General features: G+C 35.8%; 1 protein-coding gene and 1 long non-coding RNA gene across 3 annotated transcripts in view; one reads left to right on the top strand and one right to left on the bottom strand.

Moving 5' to 3' along the window:
- LOC308648711 overlaps nucleotides 1-17,447 on the bottom strand; it is a 627,872-nt gene that overhangs the window by 447,326 nt on the left and 163,099 nt on the right. The gene's annotated exons all lie outside the window — the stretch shown is intronic.
- FBXL4 (F-box and leucine rich repeat protein 4) overlaps nucleotides 1,779-17,447 on the top strand; it is a 79,888-nt gene continuing 64,219 nt past the window's right edge. The window contains exons 1-3 of one of the 2 annotated variants that reach the window (XM_081294742.1): nucleotides 1,779-1,946; nucleotides 14,055-14,172; nucleotides 14,937-15,377. In XM_081294742.1, coding sequence (XP_081150868.1) covers nucleotides 14,956-15,377 — 422 coding nt within the window. In that variant the 5' untranslated portion in view covers nucleotides 1,779-1,946; nucleotides 14,055-14,172; nucleotides 14,937-14,955. Of the gene's footprint in view, nucleotides 1,947-14,054; nucleotides 14,173-14,793; nucleotides 15,378-17,447 lie in introns of both variants that reach the window. The other variant, XM_081294741.1, reaches the window with a different exon arrangement.

Here is a 17,447-nt window from a genome sequence, read left to right as displayed (position 1 = left end):
CTTTCCGAGAAGTAATTTAAATGCCATTGAAAACAAGACTGTACAAGGCCCTTGGTTTGATCCCTAGTACAAAAAACAAGCAAACAAAACAACAATAAAAACTGGACAAAAAAAAAAAAAAAAAAAAAAAAAAAGAAAAACCACAGCATTAACTACCACATCTCTTAGACATTGAGGAGATCAAAACCCAAAAGGCCATGTAAAATATATACACCAAAAAGATATGAACGAGAATGTTAATAGTATTTTTTTTGCAATAATCAAAAGTAAAAACAGTTCAATGTCCATCAAGAATAGAATAAATAAATGAACTCTAGTATATTTATTTACTAAAAACTCAAGCTAGAAAAAAAGAAAGAAACTTCATAGAAACCACACATAAAAGCCCACAAAAATAAAGGTAAACAAATCATTTATTAGAAAGGCAGAACCAAACAAAAACTAAAAATTCAGATATAACTAACTTCTGAACACTAGTAAATTATCAAGTTTTTGATGTGATTGGTGAGTACACAAATGCATTCACTTTTCGTCAAACTCTACATATTTTGTGCCATTTTCTGAATAAATTTTACACATTAATAAAAAAATTATTTAGAAATTGTGTTAGAAATGAGAAACTGTCACGGTTAAACAGGACTGGAGTGCCTTAATAGCCATCAATTCAATTAAGACTTATCAGCAAGTATGAAAGGGTCAGTATTAATATTATTAACTTATTAATACATTAACTTATTATTTTAATTCGGTTTTTGTTTTAGAGCAGATTTAAGTTTACAGAAAAGTTGCAGTGACAGAGTGTTCCCATACACTACTCATCCACTTTCTCCGATTGTTAAGGAGGCAGAATGCCCTTCTCATAACACCATATCGGAGTGCATGTTATCGACTTACTACTGATAGTCTTAACCTTTGTCTGATCAAGGTTATGTTTATCAGGCTCCTGAAATAAAGCTATTTTTCTCTCCTTTCCAATACTGAATCTTTAGGAAGAAAGTCATTAAGTGCTGGTCACACTCAAGGTTGAGGGTTATGGATTAAACTTCAATTCCTTTTTAAAATTTTCATTTTCGTAAACAATTTACACTACATATCATATATTGGGTCAGCTCATTTACATAATTTATAAATAAATATCCTTACAATTTTGCCTTTTTACAAGCAATTAGACAGCAAATAATGTGTGATTCAACATATTGTTAAAAACTTTCCATTTTAACGGAAACTTTGTAACAAGATAAATATGTCCAAGCTAAACAAAGGGTCATACTGTAACTAATGAAAATAAATGAAAATGACTAAAGGAGAAGGTGAGAGCATCTTCTTTATCAGGGTTAATGGTTATGGGCTAATCTATGTTAAGATGGAAATGGGCCTGCATTAAGGATTTGTATGTGGGGCTGAAGAGGTTTGGTGAATTATGCCTTTAGAACACTTATGATGCATAGTCTGCTTTTCCTCTGTGGACGGGTCTCACGCATACCTATGCATCACCTTAGCCACCAACTCTGGGTTGAAGAAGCCCAAGCAGAACTTCTACACGGGCTGTTATTTGGAAGGCATTATTCCATCAGAGGATTTGTAGCCAGCGTACCTGGGCCATTTCTACAGCACTACACAGTACGCTAGGAAGCCAGCAAGAAGCTCCTCCCCGCAGCGTAGAAAAGGGCGCTGCGGACGTCTGCGAGCCCCTTGGGCCGGAGCAGCGCTCGCCCGGCCCCCAAGCCCCGCCCCATTTCGTCTCTGGGCCCCGCCCCGAGTCCCGCCCCTCCCCAGCCCCGCCCCTCCCCGCGGCCTCCGTGTCTTCCTTCCGGGTCGCGCTGGGCCGGGCTTGCCGCGGTGGTGCCGCAGCGGGAGAGCCTGGGAGCGGTCTCGCGCCCTGGCCTTCCCGCGCCTCCTGGTCGGGGGTGAAGCCCTCGGCGCGTGCCACTCCCGGACCCTGCAGGGTACGGCCCTTCCTTTACTTCTCCCTCCTGCGGGTCTCCGTCTTCCTTCGTCGCTGGGGCGGGGCCGGGCGGCTAGCTGTTTGGGGGGAGCGTGGGCGTGAGGCTGAGGCCCCCACCACTCGCGCTTCCGCCTCCTGCTGCGCGGCGTTTGCGGGGCTTGCTGGGACCTTTGAACTCTGCTTAGGTGCCAAGGCGCAGCTTCCCTGCACCAGTGTCCCTGCAGGGCTTGAGTCGTATCCCTACGCAGGGTTGTTGACACCGGGGAGTCTGCGGGCTGTCCACACCTGCCGCTTCTTCCTGACCTGGTCTTCAGCCTGGAGTCACTTGCCTGCTGAAGAAAACTTGTTGCTGGTGTATCTGCTGCCATTATTTCCCTGTGATATCTGATGGTTTCTGCCCATGCCTTTCTTCTGGACTGCCACACGATGACTGGTTGCAACCTCGTTTCCGTGTTTGGGGGTGCACCTAGAATCTGATGATGACCATCCACTTGTCCTTATGCACATGTTTGCAGTGTGGGTCGTTTTGTATTTCCTTGGCCCAAAAGCTCATTGCCACAAAGACACCCCCCCACACACACACCCGCAAGTTACTTGGAAAGAAGTTAAGATGATATAAACTTGTGGTCAGGTAGTTGCATTGATAGTTGATACTGTGTCTGGCTTTGTGCCCTGGAGGTTTCACTACTTCACCAGGTGTATGTTTTTTGCTTGTGTCTGTCTCAAGATACAAGCTGACTTTTCTGCTTTCTGCATGCATTCCTGGGTTTCTTAAGTTCATAATATGGGTACCTTTTTTTCGTCAAACTCACATCATGTCTCTCTTTTATTACATATTATACCTGTTGGTTGAATACAGGGGCCTTTTTCCAGTTACCTCAAGGCACCTATAGTCCTTTATCAGATATTAAGTTCTTGCGGGAAAGTAAAGTTTTCTTTCTAGTGGCAGTGTGCATCACCCCATAGTAGGCACTCTCGAGTTGTCATTGAATTGGATTCATTTCATACTTTCAATACCAACTTTTACTTGTTACCTGCTGTCCCAAATTTTGGGTTTTCTGAACCCTGCATTTTCATATCCTTCCTTTTGTTACTGACTTGAAAATCGGAGAGTTCAGCTGAGTATAAGGTGGTTAATTTCTTTTGCTTATGCCATGATACAGTAAAACAAAACAAAAACAATGTTAACAGATTATCTTTCACTTCTGTGTGTGTGGTCATCTAACAAAAACTGCCCTTTCTTTTTCTGTGTTAGTATCATTGTCTTCTTCTCATAATTTTGGTGTAGTGTACAATTGCCATTTAACTTCATGAATTTAACTTTGGTGTCCTCTTAGGCCACTTATCATCTAAATTTATATGATATCCTCGTCTTTTTTCTTCTAGCACTCTTATTGGTTTTATTCATATATAAGGTAGGAAGCAAGATTACACCTTTTTTTGTTGCTGTTAACCAGTGATGCCAGCATCATTTGTTGAATTCTCTTTTTCCCTTCTGATAAGTACTATATATATATATATATCACTAACTCCTGTGTATTCTTGGGACTCTTTCTGAACTGTTCAGCAGTGATTCTGACTTTCTGTGATGATGCCACGCTACTCTTGTTACTCTAACTTTGCAATATGTTCTAATTTCTAGTAATTTAAACAATGTATATTGTACATATTCCTAAATATTTGGGGAATGAACTAATTTAGTTGGGACAAGTTAAGTCCCCTTCTTTACATCTTAAGCCCCCTAAGTTTCTTGCCTATGTTTGAACTTAATATTTTTGGTTTGCCTTTACCACAATCAGTTGAATTAGTAATGCTTGTTAAATAAATCCCTTCTGTTGCTCACTCAGTATTCACTATGTAGAGTTGCTCCCTAGAGTTGTACATAAGAGAAGCAGCCTGATTCAAAATGTGCAAATCTTTTGACTTTGCTTTTTTGTCTTAGTACCTGTGGTATGTGTCTTTGTCAGTTACAAAACAGGACATTCTATACCTGTTTTCAGTATCTGTAGGTGATAGAAGTGATCCCTCAGCCTTGTGTCCATTTTTATATTACCATCTCAACTGGATATCCCAAAATAATACATTTTCAAGTGTTTCTTATTAATAAATACTTAAAAACTCTACTAAGTCATAAATAAATATGTATGTTCTCTTTAAAAATTAAGCAGTACATAAATAGCCAAAGGAAAATGTGAAAGTGTTCTGTGCCCACCTGTCCAATAACCATGTTCCACAAAAGTCATCACTGTTTAATAATTTATTCTTACATTCCAGATTTTAAAATGAGTATAATCTACATTTGTTTCATAATTGACAGTCTATTCTGTGTAATTTTCTGCAAGTTTTAGTTAGTCATAGTTGAGGAACATCTTTTTGTGTCAGTTCATGTAACATATTGTAGGTTAAACTCAGGAATACTCTACATCTGAGCTACATTCATAGGTTTTTAAAAAAAAAATTTTTTTTTTCCAGACAGGGTCTTGCTAAGTTGCCCAGGTTGGCCTCAAGCTTGTGATTCTCCTGCCTTACCTTCCTGAGTAGTTGGGATTATAGGCATGTTTCACCATGCTTGGTTCAATGTTATCTTGTCTCTAAAAAAGTCTTTTTGGTATTTAATTGTAGGAATAATCCAAAATTTATTGAACCAATCCTCTGTTGATATTTAGTATAAATTTATATTGTATTTATAATATAAACAAAATTACAGGATCATTTTGTTTGTGCAGTAGTTTCCCCTTCAGTTTTATTTTCTAATGGTTTCAGTTACCTACAGTCCAGTCTTAGTCAGAAATTATTAAATGGAAAATTCTAGAACTAAACAATTCATAAGTTTTAAATTGTACACTATTCTAAGTAGCATTATGAATTCTTATGCTTTCTTACTCCACGAATCATATCTTTGTCCAGCACATCCTTGCTGTATCCACCATCCACTTGTTAGTCATTTGGTAGCGTCATGGTTATTAGATCAACTGCATAGTTTTGCTATACTTGTGTTCAAGTAACCCTTTTATTTATGTATGTATGTATGTATGTTACTAATGGCTCCAAAGCTCAGTAGTAGTGATGCTGGGAATTCAGATATGCCAAGAGAAGGTATCAAGTGTTTCCTTTAAGTGAAAAGGTCAAAATTTGTCATAGATAAGTGTACATGAGAAAAAAACAAGTATATACATGTGTTCCCTGCTATTTGTGGTTTCAGGCATCCACTGGGATCTTGAAACTTATTCCCTTAGGTGAGGGAACTACAGTATATGTTTGCACATTCATTTTCTTTAGTGTAGATATTTAAATTGCTGGGTCAAAGACTATATATTTTTTTAAATTCTCAGAGATTCAGCCATAGTGCTCTTCAAAAAGGTTGTTAAGAGTAGACATGTACAGTTTATAAAAATGCTCCTTTTGCCATCATATATCATTGCTAAGAATGGCCAAGAGTCTGCAATAGTATCCAGCTTGCAAGCTAAGAGTTTGCTGGCAGAAGACATGAGTCTTCTGGGTCAGAGACAAAGAACACAGCAGTAATGGCAGCCAGAGCATATCATCTTGTGCTGAGCCCTGGTGCCCCAGTTTCTACAGGATGATGTGACAAAGGCCAGATAACACTAGCACATGCCGCAGGTTTCCTCCTGAGTTTAGAGAATCTGAATTTTTCATAGTAAAATTCAAGTAAACATGCCTGATTTTTGCCTTAGAGGGAGACATCATTTTTCTGTAAACTTGCCCACTGCTCAAGAGGAAGACCTCTTTTTATATCCCAAGGCTGTTTGCTATATAAATGATATAGAAAAGATAATCTGAAATGAAGATGATCAGTGCCTCTGTTAAGACATGTAAAAATTGATATATCTGTAAAGTATTATCTCATATAACAGTTACTATCAAGATGAAATGGTCATTTGCATTTCTTTGCTTAATGATGGGGTTGAATATCTGTATGTTTACTGGCCATTTGTATTTTTTATTCTTGCATGATCATATCCTTCTTTTATTTTTCTGTTGAATTTCTCTTTTATTGATTTATAATAGCTCTTACATATTGTGATTATTATTGACTTGGTAAATCATTTATTAGTATTTTTTCATATTTTTTAATAATGTGGTTATTGGGAATTGTTGCTACATATAAATTTTTAGATTGTTTGTTTTTGTTAGAACTCAACAAACTATACTCTTGAAATATATGTTTTTTTTTGGAACGCAGTTATGTCCTGAAGTAAGTTTTAATAGTATTACACCATTTTAAGTAATTACTCTTTTAGCTATAATGGCTATCCATGACAGACTTAAAATATTGTGTTTGAGTTTTAGTTAGTCAGGATAACTGTAAATCCTCTATATTTTTGTTAGGTAAAATGTTCTCTTGTTTTAGTATGTAAAAAATGTACAAAAATATGTAGATAGTATTTGGCTAAAGCAAATTCATATAATTAGTATGCTTTTAACAGAAATATCATTTTTTTCCTCTTCAACCAGATATGATTCATTTAAAATGTTTTAGAAAAACATATAGTATGTATTATGAAAGATTTAAGGTTCTTTTGAATTCACCAGTCTCCTCATTCCTATAGTTTATTCTTATCTATTATGAAAAAATGAAGAAAGGGTAAGATGTAGTTAATATACCATAATAGTATGTGTATCTAAGACACCTTGTAACTAGAAACATATCCTTCCTTGTCACAGTGTGAGATAGTATTTAGGTGGGAAGTGTGTTTCCAGATCCATTATGTCAGAAAATCACCATTCCACTAATCCTACAATCTGCTTGCTTTTTTTAAAAATCATTGATTTCTCTAATTCTTTTTTCTGCTTTTCTTGCTACTAAAGATTGATGATGAATATTTCAGAAGTTTTAAATATGCTTGTTAAAGAAACTCTAGGAGAAAGGAGAGAGAACAGTTTCTGCAGTACTCACTGTTGCCAATTTCTAGTTAAATGGAGTCTAAATCCTGACTTTGTTTTCTGATAAATCATTTCTAGTCTGACTTTGTACACATCTCTTGCTTAGTCCCTGCCATTTTCATCAACACAGAAGAAATTTCTGAAGAAGTTAACCATGTTCCAGATTTTTTGTGTCACCTCCTTACATTTTTTTTTTCGGTTTTGAAAAAATTCTAACTTTATAATCTTAATAGATTGATTTTTTTTTTATTGGTTGTTCACAACATTACAAAGCTCTTGACATATCATATTTCATACATTAGAATCAAGTGGGTTATGAGCTCCCATTTTTACCCCAAATACAGATTGCAGAATCACATCGGTTCATTGTTATACAAAATTACATATAAGAGGTTGTGAGGGGAATGGGATAATAAACATGGAGGGAAATGAATTACCTCCTTACATTTTTGAGGGTTACATTGATCCCTGAAGTGAAAGACGTACTGTTTCCTTCTGCCCTTAGGGTTTTTATCCTAGTTGGTTCCTCTACCTTCTCCCTCTACCTTCAGATGCCTGGAATTTCAAGAGGCTTTGAAGCTGATTAGGAATGTTTAGTCTCCATGTTGATCTACTTAGTTCATTTAGAAACTCCACCTGTTTATTCTGTATTGGGGCCTTGTGTCAGTTAACATTCCAGCACTGTAACTTTGGACTTGCAAACATGAGGATGAATTTATTTTGGCTCACAGTTTCAGAGGTTTCAAGACATGGTCATTTGGCACTATTGTGGCACAGTCCATCGTGCCAGGAAAGTGTGGCTGAGGAGGCCTGTTCACATCATGGCATCCAGGGAGCAAAAAGAGAAAGGGGCTGTATCTGCTTCAAGGCCCTCTCAATGACCTAACCATCTCCCAGTAGTCCACACCTCTTAAAGGTTCTACTACTTCCCAGGAGCACCAGAGGCTGCAACCAAGCCTTTAACACCTGGGCCGTTGGGGGACACATCCAAATCATAGCAAGCCTTATTGATTAAAACACTAATCATAATAAAAATGTTTTAACTAAGATGAATTTACTTAGAGGAAAAGAGAGGTACATAAAATCTTAAGATGCTCTCCCTTGTAGTTTCTGTACTGGGCTGATAATTTCTCAATATGTTAGTTTTAAGCATATGGTGCATTTGGAATGTAAGTAATTATGATGAAGGCAAAGTGATACTTTTGCTAATGTTCAGCATGTGTTCCCCCACAGCATGTCTAATATTAGATCAATATTAAACCTGTCTTTTTACCCTTGCTATTATATTCTCGTCTCTGTCAGTCTGTCTTTTCTCTTAGCTCTTAGGTTATCTCTTTTTTTAAGAACTTCTTTTTTATCCATAGTTTTTCTGTTCTCTATAATCAACCTATGGTCTTAACATAGATTTGGAATTTTTAAGAAATCATCATATTTGAGAAAATAGCTTTCTTTTCCCTCTCCAATCATCTCTTTCATGAATCTTTCTTTAATTTCAATCAGAGTTTCTTTGTGGCCAGAGTCAAGTCTCTTTTATGTATTCAGGGGCTGCTTTTATACTAACGGAAGTTATACTTTTTAATATTTTCTTTGAACAGTAAAATTTCAATATGTATACTATTCCTTCTTGGATGGCTTCAAAGACATTCACACATTTGATTCTTAACCATTGTGTTTCAGTTTTTATTATCCATTTTCATCCTCTTTTTCTCTGTACCAAGATAGGGAAATTTTTTTTCCACATATATCTTACTTATAGAGTCACTGGTTTCATTTCTGTGTTTATTTTAAACGTGTTTATTTTAATTCTTTCATGCCACCTCTCTGCCAATTTTTGTAGAACAAGAAATGGTTATTGAGCCTAAATTGGCATGCTTTAGGCCTTAAGGATATAGTTATAATTAAGGTACATTCTCTGAACTTGAGGAATTCATAGTCTGTTGGGGTAGAAAAATATATCAGCAGATAAGAAATAGCAGATAATATGTGACATGTAAGTGCAAATGAAAGATGAATGGTGGGTAAATTCTGAACTTGACCTTGAAGGATGGGTGAGAGGGTGTCAAAGCAGAGGAGGAGGGAGGGTATTCCATCTAAACTCATTGAAGACTCAACACTGCTGAGCCATCAAAGCCCAGGTGCTGTTGAGGGCATTGTGGAGGTTCTAGGGATCTATAGCAAAGGTTGTGGGCATGTGAAGTGAAGAGGAAAGAGGGAAGATAGGTACAAAGGTAGGTGGACCTTTCTTGTATATTATATTATTAAAAAGTCCTTTCTTTAAATGGTATATCTGTGTATTTGAGAAGAATGAAGAGAAAAGACCCAGGAAGGAATCTTAGGAGAAGTTACCAGAGAGGCAGAAGGGGTATGAGTATGTTATTTTCTTTTTTTTTTTTTTTTTTTTTTAAAGAGAGAGTGAGAGAGGGGGGAGAGAGAGAGAGAGAGAGAGAGAGAGAGAGAGAGAGAGAGAGAGAGAGAATTTTTAATATTTATTTTTTTAGTTCTCGGCGGACACAACATCTTTGTTGGTATGTGGTGCTGAGGATTGAACCCGGGTCGCACGCATGCCAGGTGAGCGCGCTACCGCTTGAGCCACATCCCCAGCCCCAGAGTATGTTATTTTCTATAGAATCCTAAAGGGGGCCCGCCAGGAAAGAGGGCTGACATGATCGTTGGATCAAATTAAAATGTAGTTTGGTGAGTGCTACTTCAAATTCACATATAATTTCACTCTTTTGATTGACATATTCCTTTATTCACCTGCTTTTGATTTCTAGATTTGTCCAGAAAAGTCCTTTCTATAGAATAGGATCTCTTGACCAGTTTCAGTAGGATTGAAAAATGATAAGCATTAGGTTTGGGCTTTTTTTTTCTTGATTTATTACCACATTATACATTCTGTTGCATTTTAGTACTGTGCTACAAAGCTGTCTAAATCCTCCTTTTGGGGGGTGAGGGGGGTACCAGGGATTGAACTCTGAAGCACCCAACCACTGAGTTACATCCCCAGCCCAATTTTGTACTTTATTAGAGACAGAGTCTCACTGAGTTGCTTAGCACCTTGGCTTTGCTGAAGCTGGCTTTGAACTCGAAATCCTCTTGTCTCAGCCTCCCAAACTGCTGGGATTACAGGCGTGCACCACTGTGCCTAGCTAAATCCTCCTTTTTTTCTATCACTTCATTGACTTGTCTCTATGGATTATTTCACAAGTAAATTTTGTGTTTTGATCCCTTTATTATGCTATATTGCCTATGCTATATTGCTTGCCATTTTCATCTTTTTTCCATATCTTTTCACTTCAAGTTGAGAATCTTCCTTTGAGTTTTAAACTTGTTTTCCAGGTTCTTTCATCACAGAATCAACCTAGTCTTTGTGTTGTTCTAACTCTAGGTCAGTTTATTGTCTCTTTTTTGTTTATTTCATGAAAAGTCCTCTTCTTTCCTCCTTTTCCCTCTGTCAAAGCACAAGCCGTCTTCTCTGCAGTTCCTGCCATCCTGCTTCTCTCCGCCTCATCGACTCCCCATCTCACTTCAAATCTCAGTAGTAAACATATGTTCTCCCTTGTCTATACCTCTTAATTTCTCTTTTCCACTGTTATTGCTTTCTCTGTAATTGTATTATTTAACTTTGTTAAGCATCTTATAAAATGAAAGATGTGTTTGAAAATAAAGTTGTATTATAATAACATTATGTCATATAAAGCAAGTTGTTTCCCAAGGAATAAGAAAGTCTCAAGATACAAATTAAAATGGCTGTTGTTTTGTATTCCTTGATCATGCTAGTATAAAAGTTCAGTGTGTCGTGGAGAATTTCTCAGCTTATATTCATTGTTAGTAAGTGATTGATTGGATAAAGCCTTCTTGAAACTTGGAAAATAATATTTTTTGTGTCATAAGAGTCTCTAAAATTGAAGTAGCTTTTTGAATGGACTAGAAAAGAGAATGACTCCCAAAACGTAGATTTTATAATCATTCTTTTGGAAAATTTAGTTTTCCAGGTTAATATTTATTTATTTGCACCATAAGGGAAAAATCATTTTGTCTTTGTATCTCATTCTCATAAAAAATATAATTATTGTATCTTTTGTACTTGGTTCATTGCCCGCATGGGATATTCATCAGTTATCACAAATTGTCTCTATCTCTTGGCAAAAGTCCATATAGTACATGGACAGTTTGGACTTCTGCTTTGGTCGTTGTTACTCATGTGAATCCTGAGACAATGATTCTATTCCCCTTTTCAGCTTCATTTCCCAGAGAAAAGTAGAGAAAGCTACCTTTCTTTCTCCATATGTCTTTCCCTACCCCAAAACACTTTTATGTGTCATCTTAGCATAATGAAAAGAAGTTTAGAATTGGTGAAGGGTGTTAGAGAGTTTGCATAATTTCTCTTTTTTGTTTCTTTGCCTTGTTTACTTTCAAAAAAACAGGATTTAACTTCTATAACATTATCTAAGTAGCATTGATGAAAAAAGGATAAAATAATACCTTTTTAGTGTACTGTACATTACTTTTTCTTTCAAAAATTTCTTTTATTATTTTTAGTTTATTTCACAAAAAATAACTAAGGATCGTTATTAAGGGTTGTAAAAAAATCATCCATTTTATATTTCTGCACTGAAGAAGCTTGACTGTTTAGTAATATTTATAGTTTATAATTCACTTTTTAATATATTGCTTCCATGAAAATTTTATTGAACTTTAATAGGTTTAAAATAGTACTGCCAAGGCCAAAATTTAGCTCAATGATAGGGTGCTTGCCTAGCATGCACAAGATCCTAGGTTTGATCCCCAGCACTGCAAAACATTTTTTAAAATAAAAAGATAAAAATAAATAGTAATGTTTTCCATGTGACAGTCTTGCTGATTTTGATATTCTATAATCTTTAATAGTAAAATCTCGCCAAGAAATAGTCATAAAACTTACGACTTGGTAGGGTAACCAAAATTTGACAAATTTGTCCCAGTCTTTTTGTTAAGAATGATTGTGAAAGTTCACATGAAGGGTGATATCTTACTTTGCAGATAATTCTTAGGTTTTATAAACTGTTTCACTGATAAACACAGGTTTTTAAAGGAAATTGGAAGGAGTTTAGTTGTGAAGTTAGAAGAGATGTCCAAAGGTCATATAGTCAATTCCTTGAGGATGTCTAGGTTGACCAAAACATCATTGTGTGGCACACGACTATATTTTAATGAATGCTTTGCTATTCTTTTTCAGAAAAAGTTTTGTTCTAGTTGTTCTAATGTATTTCTTGTTCTTGGAATCTTTATTGAGTCTGGCCCTCATTACGGTTAATTTTCATAGGGTCCTAAAATAATTTACTGTGATGCATTTTTAGTAAGGGATTGGTTTGTTCTGTGCAGAAACATCCTTGCCTAGAGATTTCACATTTATGCCCATCAGGTCCTAAAGTTCTACTAGTTAGAGACCATTTTCTCTTTTTCTGGATAGGGGGTGGGTTGGGATTTTTAAATCATGAAGGTAGTGTGAATTTAGGCCCACACTATGCTTGCACCTGCCTAATAGTGTTCTGATTTCCCATGGTGACTTCTCCATTTCTTCAGTCAATGCCACGTGTACTTGAGCTTCCCTCAGTAAATGTATCTTTAAGTCCTGGTTTTAGGGTGATCCTTTCTGAGTTTTAGCTTCATGAGGTCCTTCCATACTTCACTATGCCTGCATGGGTGTTAGAAAGTTCCCTTACAACCATGATGACCAGTAGTTGATTCTATGAGTAATATTATCTTCATCCCTTTGATGTTCCTCTTCATTTTTCACCATTTTGTATTCTTTTTGATTTTCTGCACTTATTTGAAGCCAAGCCCTTTATTTACTGTTTCACTGATTATATTTTGTCAAGCATCTCAGTGTTTAGACCTTATTAGAATTAAGACACAAAAGGATACCATTGCATAATTTTAAGTTATTTTAGGTTCATAATGTTTTTTGTTTGCTCATCACTTTGCTATCAACAGTGTCAAACATTTTGTGTCTCCTGTATGCTGAATACTTTAAGATATGAAAATCTTCAACTTTCTTCCTTCAAGAAGCTTACTCCTAATATAGACCTTAGTAGAGCTAGGTCTGATACAAATGAAGTTCCAGAGAGTAAAACTGCTAATGTAGAATAAAATGATTGGAAAAGAAACAATAGTACAGTCAAAACCTAGAGTAAAACATGAACGGTGGTTAGAACTTGACTGGGTTTTCTGGGTTAGATAAAAAGAGATCTGTCTACCTTGAGGAAAGCCTTGAAACATGAAAAAAGGAAATTAGATTGTATCTTGTATGTCAGAAAAAGCCATTGATTTTTGAGTGGGAGCGACATTTAATGAAAGTAATGTTTTTCAGTTTTAGTGCTAAAGTTTTGGAAGGTTAACACATTGCTTTATTAAAGAAATTGGTATATTCATCTTCCTTTACTTAGGAGAAATTAAATTCAAGACTTCACAGGTACCAGAATAAGTGTTTGATTTTCTGTTTATATTGACAAGAGATTGCTACTCAGTGAGGAACATGGGCCAGGTATATGTTATAAATTATAAGTAGAGCTGGCTGGGAACTAGAGTATTCCTTGGGGGACTGCTAGCCTTTCAAGGTCTTCTGAATTGTTAAAGGTTATAAACTAAACATTGTTTTTTTTGTTTGTTTGTTTTGTTTTGTTTTTTTACTGGGGATTCAATCCAGGAATGCTTTACCCTTAACTACATCACCAATATTTTTCACTTTTTATTTTGAGACAGGCCTTACTAAGTTACTGAGAATCTTTCCATTTTGCTAAGGCTAGCCTTGAGCTTGCAATCCTCCTTCCCCAGTTTCCTGAGTTGCTGGGATTACAGGCATGTGCCACCACACTGGGCTAAACTAGACCAAGTTTTTAAAAACACAGTTTGGCCCCAGTAAAATATGTCTGCTCACATAGTTTGAAGCAAAACTATGAGTTTGCAATCTCTGTATAGATAGGGTTCATTATCATACTTTCATTATAGTCTGTTTTAAAATGTAAAAAACAAACAAAAAACTCAAAGAAAAGAAAAAGACTCTAATTCAAAATTGTCCACAATGTTTAGGAAAATTTACTCTGTTTCATTTGAAAGACTTGTGTCTTAATAAGTAGCTACTTGTTTATAGTAATAATCTTTTGGGGATATTTGACTTCCTGATTTGGAAATAAAAATGTTTTCCAAAACTCTTATCTTACAGGTAAAATAATGTCACATTTTAGCATTTGTACCTGAAAGCAGCAAGCAGATTTCAGGCCACATGGATGAGTGCCAGCTTCTACATTTCCCTTGTGTATCCTGTGACCATTCTATCTGGGGTGAGTGATTTCTAAGAGTAGCTGGCAACAAACCAGATGCTAGACAGCCAAGGACTGCCCTAACAAATAATGCTAAGAGTTATAAATTAAACACTGTCTGGTGATCTGTGATGTGTAAGGCAGTTAATTTAGTTGGTCTGAATTAACTGTCAGCTCCAAAAACTATATTCCCATAATGTGAAATCTGTACTAAGCATGTTTGGAAGAGAATAATAATTAGCAACAGGGAATCCTTTGTAAAAATGTGAAATTATGGCAGAGCCTAAGATTGAATTTATAGCTATACTTTAGTGGTGTGCCACATATTACAAATAATTTTTTAAAGCTCTAGGACTTCGTATTTCTTGAACAGTGGTTATAATTTTATATAAAATTGGGCTTTTAGATTATACATCTTCCATTGCCTTATAACATCAGTTTTGCTTTCCATTTAGCATAATAGAAGATAAATTTATAATATTTAAGTTTCTAAGAAATATCGGAGATTCATAGTTTTTGTTTAAAACTTATTTTTCAAAGTTTCATTCTGGGAAACTTCATTAGGGTAAAGCCTGCTAACTTCTCCATGCATTTTTCCGCTTATTTAAATTATTTTACTTCACCAAGCCATTCATTTTTTAGAACATCCTTCAAAGAGTTCTTGCATCTTACTGAGGACACCTGACCTTTTGAAGCTTCATAATTCACATCTAGATGTCACCGGTCTTTCCCATGTTAACAGTTCTGACTATGTTTTATTATATGTGCCTTCGGCGCCGAGCCAGGACAGCTACAAGAGGAGAAATGATGAACAGCCATAGAACTATAGAATCAAACAGCCGGACTTCCCCTCTCAATGCAGAGGTGGTCCAATATGCCAAAGAAGTAGTGGATTTCAGTTCCCATTATGGAAGCGAGAATAGTATGTCCTATACCATGTGGAATTTGGCAGGTGTACCAAATGTATTCCCAAGTTCTGGTGACTTTACTCAGACTGCTGTGTTTCGAACTTATGGAACGTGGTGGGATCAGTGTCCTAGTGCTTCCTTGCCATTCAAGAGGACACCGCCTAATTTTCAGAGCCAAGACTATGTGGAACTTACGTTTGAACAACAGGTATATCCTACAGCTGTTCATGTTCTGGAAACCTATCATCCTGGAGCAGTCATCAGAATTTTGGCTTGTTCTGCAAATCCATATTCTCCAAGTCCCCCAGTTGAAGTAAGGTAAATCTCGGTTTCAATGACCTAAGTTATATGGTTCAAGGATGTTTTTTCCACTGAAAGTATTATCTTAAGCAATTTGAACAAATCTAATTTTGAAAATTGTCCTGAATTTCCTGTGGGGAAGAGTGATCATGCTTGGAAGATTTAATGCATGTTTTCTATCTAAGTACCTCACATAATAATATTCATAGATTGTGACATTTGCATGACACAGAATTTATAAATGAAAAGCACAATTTGAACTAATAGTGATGTGGTATGGACCAATCTGAGAAGTTAGTAGAAAATATTACTTCTAAAATATTTCCAAACTCGCATTATGTTACTGCTTTTAATTACCGTGAACAACTCAAAATAGACCTAAGGAGTGATGCTTTAAAGGATATCTTTAGGAGATTAGCTTTGATTTAGGTAGATGCATTTGTAACATGCATCTTGATTTAAAAGTAAGTGTTGCTTTAAAAAATTCTTGAATTTTCTTTACAATCTTATTTACATCATTAATTTGCATAGCAGCTCCTCTCATTTTTTATGGTTCATCCTTCTTATTTTTAAAAATATAATTATTTGACTAGATGAAATAATCACATAGGTTAATAACCTAGAAAGTACATAATGTGGCCTTCCACATACCCTGTTCTCCATGTGCTCAGGACTCACCCCTTCCTAAAGAAACCACTTTTATCACCTCTCTTTGTATCTTTTCAGAGTTTCTTTGTGCAGATATAAGCAAAAACAAATATATTTTTATTTTCTTTATTCACAAAAATAAGCATACTGTTTATATTATTTTGTACCTTATTTGTTTCACTAAGTAGTATATATTGATTATGTTCATATAAGTCAGAGAGACCTTCCTCATTCTTTCCTATAACAGGAAGTAGTGCATAATATATAGGTACTCCAGTTTATTAACTTGTCAATAATTAGTGGGCACTTAGTTGTTTCCAATATTTTATAATTTTAAAAATTAACTCAGGGAATAACAAAATCATAAGTCACTTTAGGTGTGTGCATGTATATCTATCTGTGGGATGAGTTTCCTGAAAGAGTTGCTTGGCCAAAGAGATACACATTTGTAATTTTGAAATACAGTAACAGATTTCCCTCCAAAGGGTTTGTACTTGTTTATATTCTCATTGGCAGTGTGTGAATGTGCATGCGTTGTCGCATTGTCAAACTTCACCCACAGAGTGTGTTGATAAATCTCATTATTCATGAAACTTAATAGATTAGAAATTGTATTTCATGTCAATTGTAAAAATCCTTACATTATCTCTGAGGTTAAATATCTTTTCATTTGTTTAAGAACCATTTATATTTGCTTTCTTTCAAACTATCGGATCATGTAATTTGTTCATTTTTCTATTACTTGTGATCTTACCAGTTTTTAGATCTTTATATAATTGTTAATTCACTCACTCATTAATTTAGTGTCTACCATGTGCTAAGCATTGTTTCAGATATTGAGGATAAATCAGTGATCAGAGTACAAAATAAACACAAATTCCTGCCCCTAAGAGAATATTCTATCCTGAGAATAGTTCATGGGCACCTATTAAATGTAGAACCCTAGCTGTTACCAAATAGGAGGAGTGGGGCAAGGGTCAGCTTCTACCCTGTGACATGCTGCTCCCTTGGTATCTCTCCTCAATTCTAAGGGAATACCTTCACAGCCTCCTAAAAAACAAGTACAGAGTCTCAACTCAGGTTGGAGACTGCTGGTATAATCTTTAACTTGTTCTTTTCAGGTATACTTTGATAATTCATTGTGTACAGTGTAATTTATAAGTTATTAAAAAAGAAACACAGACTGGGCAGAGTGTAAGTGCCTGTAATTCTAGCAGTTTTAGAGGCTGAGGCAACAGGATTCCAAATTCAAGGCCAGCCTTGGCAACTTAGCAAGTCCCTGTCATAAAAAGTCTCTGGGTTCAATCCCCACTACCCACCCCACTATACATGCATATACATTCACAAAGAAGAAATAAAGAAAAGACAGAAATTGACATCTTCCAATGTACATTTTTTTTCCTAAAAGGAAATTAAGTAGAAATTTGGACCAGTTATTTT

Source organism: Spermophilus citellus (genome assembly GCF_964194105.1).
Source record: "Spermophilus citellus genome assembly, chromosome: 5".
Taxonomy (NCBI): domain Eukaryota; kingdom Metazoa; phylum Chordata; class Mammalia; order Rodentia; family Sciuridae; genus Spermophilus; species Spermophilus citellus.
Note: the sequence above shows the minus strand (reverse complement) of the source record. Positions and strands in the feature narration are given on the sequence as shown.